General features: G+C 69.3%; 1 protein-coding gene across 3 annotated transcripts in view; it reads right to left on the reverse strand.

Annotated features, from left to right (window-relative positions):
* Positions 1 to 3,467: 3,467 nt before the first annotated feature.
* The window catches only part of SDK2 (sidekick cell adhesion molecule 2), a 161,411-nt gene continuing 152,554 nt past the window's right edge, over positions 3,468 to 12,324 (reverse strand). For all 3 annotated transcript variants that reach the window (XM_075014612.1, XM_075014611.1, XM_075014614.1), the window contains 2 exons: positions 8,978 to 9,104; positions 3,468 to 5,174 (listed from right to left, as the gene is read on the reverse strand). In XM_075014612.1, coding sequence (XP_074870713.1) covers positions 4,827 to 5,174; positions 8,978 to 9,104 — 475 coding nt within the window. In that variant the 3' untranslated portion in view covers positions 3,468 to 4,826. The remainder of the gene's footprint in view (positions 5,175 to 8,977; positions 9,105 to 12,324) is intronic.

The following is a 12,324-nucleotide window of genomic DNA, read 5'->3' on the forward strand; positions in this document are numbered from 1 at the left end:
GGTTGGGCTCGGTGTCTCTGCGTGCTGCTCGGTTGGGGTGATGTCCCGTCGGGGGTAGAGGGCCAGCCCAGGCATTCAGCAGTGCTGAGGGCCTGGGGGAGCTCTCTGCATGGGGTGGGGGTCACTGGGGGAGCAGATGCAGCCCAGCAGCCAGGGGTCCGGGGCTGCTGCACTGCGGGCAGCCGGGCTCTCACTGGACATGCCGCACAAAGAGCCGGCAGAGCGGAGAACGGGGTTTGCGAAGGATTGAGGAGCAGCCCCCTGGGGTCCCTGGAAAGGGGCTGGGCCAGGCTCCTTCGCTAAGCCACCAGGGCTGGGAGAGGTGGCCACAGAAGGCCCTGGCTTCAGCGGCGTTGCCATGGAAATGGCAGATGCTCAGTGCAGTGGCTCCAAGGCTGGTGCTGGGAAGCGGGAGGCCCTGGATTTGTCTCGGGACTTGGCATCGCAATTCACCAGCCGTTCTGCTCCCTCCCCACTCCCTGAGTGCCTGGCAGGGGGGTTTCAGCCAGATCCAGAGCCGACCTGAATGCTCACACGCCCGGGGCTGCACGCCCACCTCATCCCACCCCATCCTTGCTGCATCTTGCCCAACAGCCAATCACGGGGACCTCTGAGGACCCCTAAGCTCTGGGGGCCGGTTTCAGCCCTCCCACCTCAGGCTGAGACTTTGGGTTGCCTCCAGGCGCCGGGAACGGGGCTGGCCCCTTGCAGGGGAGCTCCCCGGCTGCCCCCCACCTCTGGGAGCTGGGAATGGTGCTGCTGCCCTCCGGAGAGCTCCCCAGCTGTGGAGGCGGCTGTCCTGTGGGGCGGGGCCGGGGGGGGGCTGTCCTGCAGCGGGGATTGGGCTACCTCCCCACAGTGGTGTCCCCACCTGCAGGGGCAGCTGCCCTATGGAGGGGCTGCCCAGCACTGCTGGGACACCAGGTCCCCCTTAACATCTTAGAGGCGGGGGGCACAGCACACTACCCCACCCCAGCACACGCTGCCTGACCTCTATGGCAGGGCCCTGCTGCTGCCTGCACTGGCCGGTACCTACGTGCTGTGTGTGCCTGGCCAGCTCCGGATGGGTTTTACCCGCAGCGGTGCCACGGGGGGGAAGGACAGTGAACAGACGGGACGAGTAAAAAGGCCGGGGGCGCCTGCCTCAAACACGGGCCTGTCCCGGTGACAAGGGGACGGATGGTCGCCCCAGCTGGGTGGCACCTGAGTCTCCTGGGCGGCTGCTGATGCACTTGGCTTACAGGGAGCACTGGGTTTTGGCGGGGCGCCACTGGCTTCGAAACAGCCCCTGGGGTTAGGCAGGCGGAATCGAGGGGTGCAGGGCTGTGCCAGTGGCCTGGCTGGGGCTTCACGCCGGCTTCAGCATGAGCCAAAGGGCTGGGAGAGAGACAAGCTGGCAACTTCTCTGCCTGGAGGGAGCGGGGAGCAGGGAGCAGCCCTCCCAGGGTGGCGCACCACAGGGAGGTGGCTGGAATCAAAGTCCCAGCTCTTCTCTAGAGCTGGCAGCGTGCAGCTCTGCAGCCGGTCTGAAGCCCAAAGATCGGGGTAGCTTCCCAGCGGGTCAGGCAGCAGGGTCAGGTCTGACCTCCCACGCGACACAGGCCAGAGAGACCCTCGCAGCTCACCTTCGAGCCTGCCACACCCCTGCCATGCACCCCGGAACAACGCCGCCACTGTCAAATGAGCAAGGCTGCGCCCCGTCCTTCGGTGAGATGGTCACTGTCACCCCGCCCCCACGCCTTGCACCTTCTTCCTAGTGGGAGGTTGTCCCATTTCAGCTTCCAGCTCCCTTAGTGAGCTGCTACATCACCAGCCAGCTGGTAGCCCAATTCCCACTGCAGGACAGCCCCCCCACCCCCCGCCCCGCCCCACAGGACAGCTGCCTCCACAGCTGGGGAGTTCTCCAGAGGGCAGCAGCACCGTTCCCGGCTCCCAGAGCTGGGGGCAGCCAGGGAGCTCCCCTGCAAGGCGCCAGCCCCATTCCTGGCACCTGGAGGCAACCCAAAGTCTTGGCCTGAGGTGGGGGGCTGGAACCGGCCCCCAGAGCTTAGGGGTCCTCAGAGGTCCCCGACTGGCTGTTGGGCAGGGTGCAGCAGGGATGGGGTGGGATGAGGTGGGCGTACAGCCCTGGGTGAGCTGCTACATCCCCAGCCAGCTGCTCCCAGAAAGCTCTCTCCCAGGCAGGGATGTGTAAGCCTGTGACTCCGTCACCTCTCTTGGCTGCACTGAACCCAACCTCACGACTTCACTCTCATGCTCTGGGGCCCGTTCCTCAGCCTGGGCGTCATTTCCGCAGCTCTTTGCTGGACCCGCTCCAGTCTTTGCCCAAAAGGGCGGAGGGTTTTGCAGGTCTGAACTCACCACCCAAACGGCTCCTGCTGTGGCACAGGAAGTCTGAGATCAGGGCTAGACCATTGACTTCTCCTGGCTTGGGTCCTCCGGCACCGACCTGCCCCCACTAACCCCACTGAGAAACCAGCCCGGCTGTTAACAAGCCTGGAATCTGCAAATTAAACTCCCAGCTGCCCCCTGGGGATTCCTTAATCACCTATTTCCTGGCTCTAAACTAATCCTTTCAAGTGAGCAGCCAAACCACCCTGCCGGCCTGCAAGCCAGGGCCAGCGTCCTCAGTGGATTAGGAGGTGCTGGTTGAATCCTGGGCTGGAGGCTGTGGTCAGGCCGGACGTGCACTGGGGAGCAGAGTGGGTGGCAATTTAGCCGCCTTGCAGGGCGGGGAGGGCTCTGGGTTTGGAGGTCCATGGACGCTTCCGTCCTGCACAGCTGTGATCCCGGGTGGGGAGACCCGTGGAGACGCTGCCCTTGCATCTGGAGTACACACAGCTCCCCAAGAGGCAGTTGGACCGGCAGCCGAATTCCTCACGCGACCTTGCTGCACCGTACGGAACACGGTACCATGGCCTGTCTGCCCCTGGCAGGGTGCGACATCTCTCACAGCCTGACGTGGCATAGCCGCTACTGCCTCGCTGCCGGACCTCGGCCACGTCACTCCGCTTTGGTAGGCCAGGTTGCCCCCGCCCGGCAGGGCTGCGACCTCAGGCTGCGTCGCAGTGGTGCTGGGATTTGTACAGCTCCAGCAGCGAGGACTCTAGTGTGGACGAGACTCTGGAGGCGCGGGTCTCATAGCCAACGTGCTGTCTGGCCTGGCCCTGAGCACGTGGCCCTGCGGCGCTGACTTCATGCCCCTCTGGGCGGTGCTTTCTCACGCTGAGCCTCTGTTAACTGCCTGCACAGAAACCATTTCTCCTTCTCCACACACAGGAACGTCCTCCTGGGCCCCAACTCCTCAGCATCCCTCCCTAACCCAATCCCTGCAGAACGGACCGGCAGCTGGGACCTGCAGGGTGATCCCGGCTCCACCTGGCTCAGGTTCGGCGGGCGACGGGGCCGCTCCCGAGCAGCTCCATTTCGCGGGAAGAGAAAAACGCCGATGCCCGTTCCGGTGCTTTTGACTCTTTATTGAAGGGACTCAGTGCACCAAACTCAACCCTCCGCCAACCCGCCCGCGACGAGAATGTGCAAGGAGAGGCGAGGGCCGGTGGGGAGTGATGAATGTAGCCCGGACCCCACGATGACAGCTCCGGACTCCCCGCAGAAAGATGGGGCCAGCTCCGCCTCCCGCTTGAATGTAGCGCCCAGGAGGAGGGGAAGACGCGGAGGCGTTGGGGCTGCAGCTGAGCAGTAGGCACTGAGCGTGTTTTGCGAAGCTGAAGAGGGGCACCAGCGGAGGCCCCCCGCCCCGCAGCCCTCCCCAGACCTGTGCCCAACAACAGAACACAAGACCGAGGCAGCAGCTGCCAATGCATCAGGCTGGCGCAGCCCTGCCTGGCCTGCTGCAGGAGTTAAAGAGGTGGCGTCTGTCCCATGCCAGGAGGAGAGGTAGGACTCCGCACAATCACTCCAGGGTGTTTTCCTACCTCCCCGGCTCCAGGGCAGGCCAAGGGCGGAGGAAATGAATCGTCACTGGCCAGCAACCTGCCCCCGGTGCAACGTGGCCGCAGAGGGCCCCTCAGCAGCAGGCCCAGGTTCCCTCCAGGGCAGAAGGGGGCGTGGGGGGTGTCACCTTGAGAAGAATTCAAGTAAACTGCCCACAACTCCAACGGCCCCCAGACTCTGCTTTCCACGCCCCATCCCACCCCAGCACAGCAGAACGAGCAACCACAGGCAGGCTTTGTGGCGGGGCCGGTCATGGGGAGGAGGGACCGGCCAGCAGAGGCAAAGCTGGTTACATGCCCACCCTGCCAGGCTGCGGGCGAGCGAGGGCCCACGGGCGTCCTTCCCACCTAGCACAGAGCAGTGCCCGGCTCCCCTCTCCCAGCCGGTTCCACGGCGCTGGGACAAGGATACCGACAGCTGGCAGGCCCACTTGTTTCATGCCGCGGCGCTGAGAGCTGGCCGGCCACTCAGGGATTAGGCAAAGCTTTAGCCAAAAGAGGAGTCGGTTTGTCCTGTCAACAGAGGCCTTTGTGGAAACCTGCCTGCGCCCCGAGGAGAGGCCAGCGTCGGCTGTCTCTCCGGCGCCCGTCCTTTGCTCCATGGCTTTCCTCGCCGCGCTTCAGCCTCACGGAGATGAGAAGGCCCCTCCCGAGGGCTCCTGGCCCCACAAGCCTTTGCAAAGGTCCTTTAAAGGGGTTCCTCTTCCAACGGGCACCTCCGCAAGCAGCAGGCGATGAGCCGGCACCGGGGCCGGTGTTCTCCTGCCGGCCGGCGCTGGGCTCGCTCTGCCTTGGAAAAAATCACTCTGGCCGTACACGTGGATTTGGGATCGTTTGGTCCTTCTCCGATTTCCTTTATTTCTTTTGAAGCCGTCAGACGAAGGAGGAGAATCCGGCAACGGGGGCTCGGGAGCCCGGCGCCAGGCTGCTGGGCGGGCGGTACAGGGTGCTCTGTTGGCTGGGGGGGTTGGTGGGAGCCTGGAGGGGTGGAGTCCTGCTGACTTTGGGGCGGAAGAGGCTGCCGTGCTGGGGGCTGTTGGATGCAGGGCCGTGGTCGGGGTCGCCGGAGTCGCTCTCTGTGTAGCTGTAGGCCTGGGCTCGCGAGATGCCCTTCTGCTGCCGCCGCCAGGAGTTGTAGTAGGTTGGGTCGCTGATGTAGTGGTTGACGAAGGAGTGGGCCTTCTGGTGGGCCGGATCCACCTCGTACTCGCTGTCGCTGCCCTGTTGTGGGGGCACAGAGCTGGGTTAGCGCGGCACTCGGCCAGCCCGGCAGGCGCCTCGCTGGCCGAAGGAGCGCAGGGGGCCCCGCTGGGAAGAGGCCTTGTGAAAGGCAGCTGGGCCGTGGGAGCCTGCTCCGCACTTCCCCACGGCCCCCATGCTGCGTGCTGGTGGGGCGGGCGGCCCCAGCCTCCCCAGGTGCAGCCGCAGCGCTCAGGGACCTGGAGTCTCCTGGGCACCGGTGGGAGTCCAGAGCGGCTCCAAGGGAGAGGCTGGGAGGGTCAGAATCAGGCCCTGTGGAAACTGATGATACTGAGAGCACAAGAGCCAGTGCCCCCCAGCGACCGGACCCATCACCCGCCCCAGTGCCCCCCAGCGACCAGCCCCTTCACCCGACCCAGTGCCCCCCAGCGACCAGCCCCTTCACCCGACCCAGTGCCCCCCAGCGACCGGACCCATCACCCGCCCCAGTGCCCCCCAGCGACCAGCCCCATCACCCGCCCCAGTGCCCCCCAGCGACCGGACCCATCACCCACCCCAGTGCCCCCCAGCGACCAGACCCATCACCTGCCCCAGTGACCAGACCCAGGTTTCTCTGTCCAGGGGACAGACGAGTTGCATTTCAGAGGGGTCACCGTGTGACTCACGTGAGGAGGGTTGTTGTGTTAGTCGCAGGGGGGTTGTTGTGTGAGTCACGGGGGGGTTGTTGTGTGAGTCACAGGGGGGTTGCTGTGTTAGTCACAGGGGGGTTGTTGTGTGAGTCACAGGGGGGTTGCTGTGTTAGTCACAGGGGGGTTGTTGTGTGAGTTGCAGGGGGGTTGCTGTGTGAGTTGCAGGGGGGTTGCTGGGGGAGTCGCAGGCAAGTCACTGTGTTAATCACGTAAGAGGGTTGCCGTGTCAGTCTGTTTCCTGAGAAACAACGGGTCCAGCAGCGCTTTAGTGAATAACAAACCTAGGAGGGAACCAGGGACGAAGTGTCAGAGAGACACCTCGCTGGTCCGACGCTGAGGGGAAAAGCAGAGATGGGACAGGACAGGGACAGAGCTGCCCTGGCGCCCTCGGGAGGGAACAGGGACAGAGCTGCCCTGGCGCCCTTGGGAGGGAACAGGGACAGACCTGCCCTGGCGCCCTAGGGAGGGAACAGGGACGGGGACCTGCCCTGACGCCCTAGGGAGGGAACAGAGACAGACCTGCCCTGGCGCCCTCGGGAGGGAACAGGGACGGGGACCTGCCCTGGCGCCCTTGTATGTTCCTCAGTCTGTGAGGTGCTCGGGGGTGCTGGCAGTTGGGATTTCGGAGTTACGTTTGCCGGGGGCCAGGGAACGAGGGTGGGAAGCGCACGGAGCTCAGGCAGAGGCTGGGCTGGCTCCCGTCCCTCCTGCTTTCCATAACCACATTCAGCTCCCCCTTGGGGAGGCAGAAAGGCCCTTTCCCAGGCGGCTGGGGCCGGCCAGGCCAGCCATCGAGTGCCAGCTTTCCGGCAGCTCCGCAGAGATGCTGCACCCAGGACGTCGCACGGGGGCTAGCGTGGATCCCCGTCCCCTTGGCGGTGAGGGAAAGGCCGGGCCCGGCCCCGCAGCGGGGGCCATTGGGGAGCTGCCTGCGCCCCAGCTCCCGCGGCTGTGAAACCCGTGTGCACCAGGCTCGGGTGATGGGGGGGGCCATGTGCCAGGATGCCGGGGCCTGGGGAATTCCCAGCTGCTCCACAGACACCCTGTGCAGGAATAACCCTGAGGGCACGCTGCTCTCAGTGGGGTCACGCACTGCACAGCACGTGGGGGGGCAGCTTCCTGGGGGCACCCCAGGCTCCTCTCGCGGTCACAGCCTGCGGGCTGGGAGCCCCTGAATCTCCACCTGCGCTGGCTCCCTCGGCCCCCTCCAGCGCTCAGCACTGCCCCTGCCCTACCGCCCTCCGCCACCTGGGGAGCAGAGACAGCTGGGCCAGGTTCCCTCTCCCAGGGCTCTGGTGGCGTACAGGGCCGGGGACAGGACACTGGGGCCGTGGTGGTGTCTCCCGGCTCGTCACAGCCCAGCTGCTGCGCAGACCTGAGCGCCAAGCGGCAGGGCCTGGCTGTCACTCCCTGTCTCCCAGACGGAGCCGGGGCTCCCTGAGCCAACTGAGTCTCAGTCCCCGGGGCTGTTGCAGGAGGGGGCTCCTCTCAGCAGGCCAGTCCCTGCACAGCTACAGCACCTGGCCCCGGAAACCCACAGCTGGCAAAACCTCTCGCTCTCTCCTACAGGCCCTGTGGAGCCCTAGTTCGGGGGGAGCCCAGAGCGACCCTGCAGGGCCCAGCCGTGCTGCTGTGGGGGGTCTCCCTCCAGTGGCCTGGGCCTGCGGCCTCTGCTCTCTGTTCTACCTGGCCCGAAGAGGGCATGTGTCTGGCGGGGACACAGGCTTCCCAGGGGGCCCACGACGGTCCCTCGGCAGAGAGCTGGTTAAACACACAATGCCCTGGGCCGTGGTCTGCAGCCGGGCAGGGTAGCGACTGGGGTCTGACATCGCCGGGGAGAGCCCCGGCGTGGGCCTGTTTCAGCCTTCCCTGGTGTAGTCAGCATCTGGCGGCTCCCACAGGTCAGAGCCCAGCAAGACCTGCTCCCGGCCTCCTGGGCCTGGGCTTTCCCTCCTGCCGGGGGAGCTCCCCTGTCCCAGGAAAGCCAGGGGCTCACCGTGCCCTGTCGGAGCAGCAAAGCAGAGACACGTGGGTGCACCTGGGACAGGGCAAAGCCGCCGAGGCCGCCTTTACGCTGCGCCAACGAGGGCAGAACGAACAGCCCCAGGGGCACACGCTGGGGGACAGGACGTATGCACCTGTCTGTCTGGCCCAGCCGAGACACTGAACCCCAGCTCTGGGTGCAGAGGGGTGCTCTGTTACTGGGGCGCTGCCCCGAGGCCATGGCCCTGGCCAGCTTGCCTGGGGCAGGGGCGGCCTCCCTAATAACAGGGATGGCTCCTGTAGGGCCCCACACCCTGGGCAGCAATGGGGCTGCTGTGGAATTAGCTGGGGTGGGGGTCTGTATTCTTCCTCCCTTTCCCAGCATCCTCTGAGTGGTGTCCCCTTCCAGGGCAGGGCAGGTCCTGAGCACAAGGGGACTGTGACGCAGCGGGGGTGTGAGGATGTTACTCCCTGTTTGGGCTGCATGTGTTTCCTCCTGCCCTGCAGTGACACAGGCGGGTGCCTCAGTTCCCCTCGGCACAGCAATGCACGGTTGGCGAGGGGAGTTTTGGTGTGATCACCTCTCACACGTAGGCAATGGCTCTCCTGGCCCTTTGTAACCCAGGCAGCCAGGTGACCCCCTTCTTCCCCCGGCAACAGGACAGAGGCGGAGGAGGGCCCTGGCTGGTGTGAACTGGAGCTGGGCAGTGGAGTGGGGCAGTCTGGGCTGGCTGGAGAGGGAGGAAGGGGGCCAGGGCCCGGCTCGGGGACCCCTCAGGGCCCCTCTCCGCAAGGTGGATGGTGCTGATGGTGTCTGGTCCTTGTGCTGATAAGTCTGTTCCACGCTGTGTCCGTCGCCTCGTCACCTCCTGTTCTCCCTGCCGGCTGGGGCCACGTCTGCCTGTGGGTGGGGCAGGGCCTGGGGCCCCTCTCTGTGATGGGGACGCAGCTAACGGAGGGGTCAGGAATTTCAGGGAAGGACGGGGTCATCAGCCTGGGGATCTCCAGGCAGTGGGTGCAGAGCTGTCTCCCCCCGGGGGTGGCCTGTCTGACCCCTCTCGCCTCCCGGTGAGACCCAGGGCTTTCCTGGTCTGCCCCAGAGCATGGGCAAGCCCCACCCTGCTGAGCCGAGGGCCGGCGGCTGCCCCTCACCTGGGAGTCGGAGATCTCCGAGGGCTTCTCTGTCAGGCTGCTGCTCTCGGCCGGCACGAGGTCGTTGTACTTGGTGACGTCCTCGTCGGAGTAGTGCAGGCTCCCGGGGCTGGGCCGCGGCGGGGACCTCGGCGGGGGGCAGAACCACATTGTGCTCAGAGGAGGAGAGCTCTGGCGCTGGGCTGACCTCCCGAGCCCCGCTCCAGCCACGGCCACCCCGGAGGCTCCACACGAACCCACCGCCTCAAGGCCCCAGGATGCCAGCAGGGCCACGCGGAGCACAGGCCGGGGGCCGAATCCCCAACCCTCCCCACCGCTGGCCTGGCCAGGACAGGGCCACTAACCGGCGAGGTCCAACTTCTGCTTCCCTCGTGTCCCCCCGCAGTCGGCAGGTTTCGGAGCTGAGGGGGTCACTGGTTGCAGTGAAGTGCTACTTGGGCAGGGACATGGCCAAGCTCCTGCACCGGCCTTTGCCGGCGCCCCTCACTCCCGACCCGCAGCCCCTGCCAGCCCAGCCCTGCCGGCGCCCCTCACTCCCATCCCGCAGCCCCTGCCAGCCCAGCCCTGCCGGCGCCCCTCACTCCCGTCCCGCAGCCCCTGCCAGCCCAGCCCTGCCGGCGCCCCTCACTCCCGTCCCGCAGCCCCTGCCAGCCCAGCCCTGCCGGCGCCCCTCACTCCCGACCCGCAGCCCCTGCCAGCCCAGCCCTGCCGGCGCCCCTCACTCCCGTCCCGCAGCCCCTGCCAGCCCAGCCCTGCCGGCGCCCCTCACTCCCGTCCCGCAGCCCCTGCCAGCCCAGCCCTGCCGGCGCCCCTCACTCCCGACCCGCAGCCCCTGCCAGCCCAGCCCTGCCGGCGCCCCTCACTCCCGACCCGCAGCCCCTGCCAGCCCAGCCCTGCCGGCGCCCCTCACTCCCGACCCGCAGCCCCTGCCAGCCCAGCCCTGCCGGCGCCCCTCACTCCCGTCCCGCAGCCCCTGCCAGCCCAGCCCTGCCGGCGCCCCTCACTCCCGCCCCGCAGCCCCTGCCAGCCCAGCCCTGCCGGCGCCCCTCACTCCCGTCCCGCAGCCCCTGCCAGCCCAGCCCTGCCGGCGCCCCTCACTCCCGACCCGCAGCCCCTGCCAGCCCAGCCCTGCCGGCGCCCCTCACTCCCGTCCCGCAGCCCCTGCCAGCCCAGCCCTGCCGGCGCCCCTCACTCCCGTCCCGCAGCCCCTGCCAGCCCAGCCCTGCCGGCGCCCCTCACTCCCGACCCGCAGCCCCTGCCAGCCCAGCCCTGCCGGCGCCCCTCACTCCCATCCCGCAGCCCCTGCCAGCCCAGCCCTGCCGGCGCCCCTCACTCCCGCCCCGCAGCCCCTGCCAGCCCAGCCCTGCCGGCGCCCCTCACTCCCGCCCCGCAGCCCCTGCCAGCCCAGCCCTGCCGGCGCCCCTCACTCCCGTCCCGCAGCCCCTGCCAGCCCAGCCCTGCCGGCGCCCCTCACTCCTGCCCCGCAGCCCCTGCCAGCCCAGCCCTGCCGGCGCCCCTCACTCCCGTCCCGCAGCCCCTGCCAGCCCAGCCCTGCCGGCGCCCCTCACTCCCGACCCGCAGCCCCTGCCAGCCCAGCCCTGCCGGCGCCCCTCACTCCCATCCCGCAGCCCCTGCCAGCCCAGCCCTGCCGGTGCCCCTCACTCCCGTCCCGCAGCCCCTGCCAGCCCAGCCCTGCCGGTGCCCCTCACTCCCGTCCCGCAGCCCCTGCCAGCCCAGCCCTGCCGGTGCCCCTCACTCCCGACCCGCAGCCCCTGCCAGCCCAGCCCTGCCGGCGCCCCGGCGCCCCTCACTCCCGCCCCGCAGCCCCTGCCAGCCCAGCCCTGCCGGCGCCCCTCACTCCCGACCCGCAGCCCCTGCCAGCCCAGCCCTGCCGGCGCCCCTCACTCCCGACCCGCAGCCCCTGCCAGCCCAGCCCTGCCGGCGCCCCTCACTCCCGACCCGCAGCCCCTGCCAGCCCAGCCCTGCCGGCGCCCCTCACTCCCATCCCGCAGCCCCTGCCAGCCCAGCCCTGCCGGTGCCCCTCACTCCCGTCCCGCAGCCCCTGCCAGCCCAGCCCTGCCGGTGCCCCTCACTCCCGTCCCGCAGCCCCTGCCAGCCCAGCCCTGCCGGTGCCCCTCACTCCCGACCCGCAGCCCCTGCCAGCCCAGCCCTGCCGGCGCCCCGGCGCCCCTCACTCCCGTCCCGCAGCCCCTGCCAGCCCAGCCCTGCCGGCGCCCCTCACTCCCGTCCCGCAGCCCCTGCCAGCCCAGCCCTGCCGGCGCCCCTCACTCCCGTCCCGCAGCCCCTGCCAGCCCAGCCCTGCCGGCGCCCCTCACTCCCGTCCCGCAGCCCCTGCCAGCCCAGCCCTGCCGGCGCCCCTCACTCCCGTCCCGCAGCCCCTGCCAGCCCAGCCCTGCCGGCGCCCCTCACTCCCGTCCCGCAGCCCCTGCCAGCCCAGCCCTGCCGGCGCCCCTCACTCCCGACCCGCAGCCCCTGCCAGCCCAGCCCTGCCGGCGCCCCTCACTCCCGTCCCGCAGCCCCTGCCAGCCCAGCCCTGCCGGCGCCCCTCACTCCCGTCCCGCAGCCCCTGCCAGCCCAGCCCTGCCGGCGCCCCTCACTCCTCACCCGCAGCCCCTGCCAGCCCAGCCCTGCCGGCGCCCCTCACTCCCATCCCGCAGCCCCTGCCAGCCCAGCCCTGCCGGCGCCCCTCACTCCCGTCCCGCAGCCCCTGCCAGCCCAGCCCTGCCGGCGCCCCTCACTCCCGACCCGCAGCCCCTGCCAGCCCAGCCCTGCCGGCGCCCCTCACTCCCGACCCGCAGCCCCTGCCAGCCCAGCCCTGCCGGCGCCCCTCACTCCCGTCCCGCAGCCCCTGCCAGCCCAGCCCTGCCGGCGCCCCTCACTCCCGTCCCGCAGCCCCTGCCAGCCCAGCCCTGCCGGCGCCCCTCACTCCCGACCCGCAGCCCCTGCCAGCCCAGCCCTGCCGGCGCCCCTCACTCCTCACCCGCAGCCCCTGCCAGCCCAGCCCTGCCGGCGCCCCTCACTCCCGTCCCGCAGCCCCTGCCAGCCCAGCCCTGCCGGCGCCCCTCACTCCCGTCCCGCAGCCCCTGCCAGCCCAGCCCTGCCGGCGCCCCTCACTCCCAACCCGCAGGCCCTGCCAGCCCAGCCCTGCCGGCGCCCCTCACTCCCGACCCGCAGCCCCTGCCAGCCCAGCCCTGCCGGCGCCCCTCACTCCCGTCCCGCAGCCCCTGCCAGCCCAGCCCTGCCGGTGCCCCTCACTCCCGTCCCGCAGCCCCTGCCAGCCCAGCCCTGCCGGCGCCCCTCACTCCCGCCCCGCAGCCCCTGCCAGC

This window comes from Carettochelys insculpta, chromosome 20 (genome assembly GCF_033958435.1).
Source record: "Carettochelys insculpta isolate YL-2023 chromosome 20, ASM3395843v1, whole genome shotgun sequence".
Taxonomy (NCBI): Eukaryota; Metazoa; Chordata; order Testudines; family Carettochelyidae; genus Carettochelys; species Carettochelys insculpta.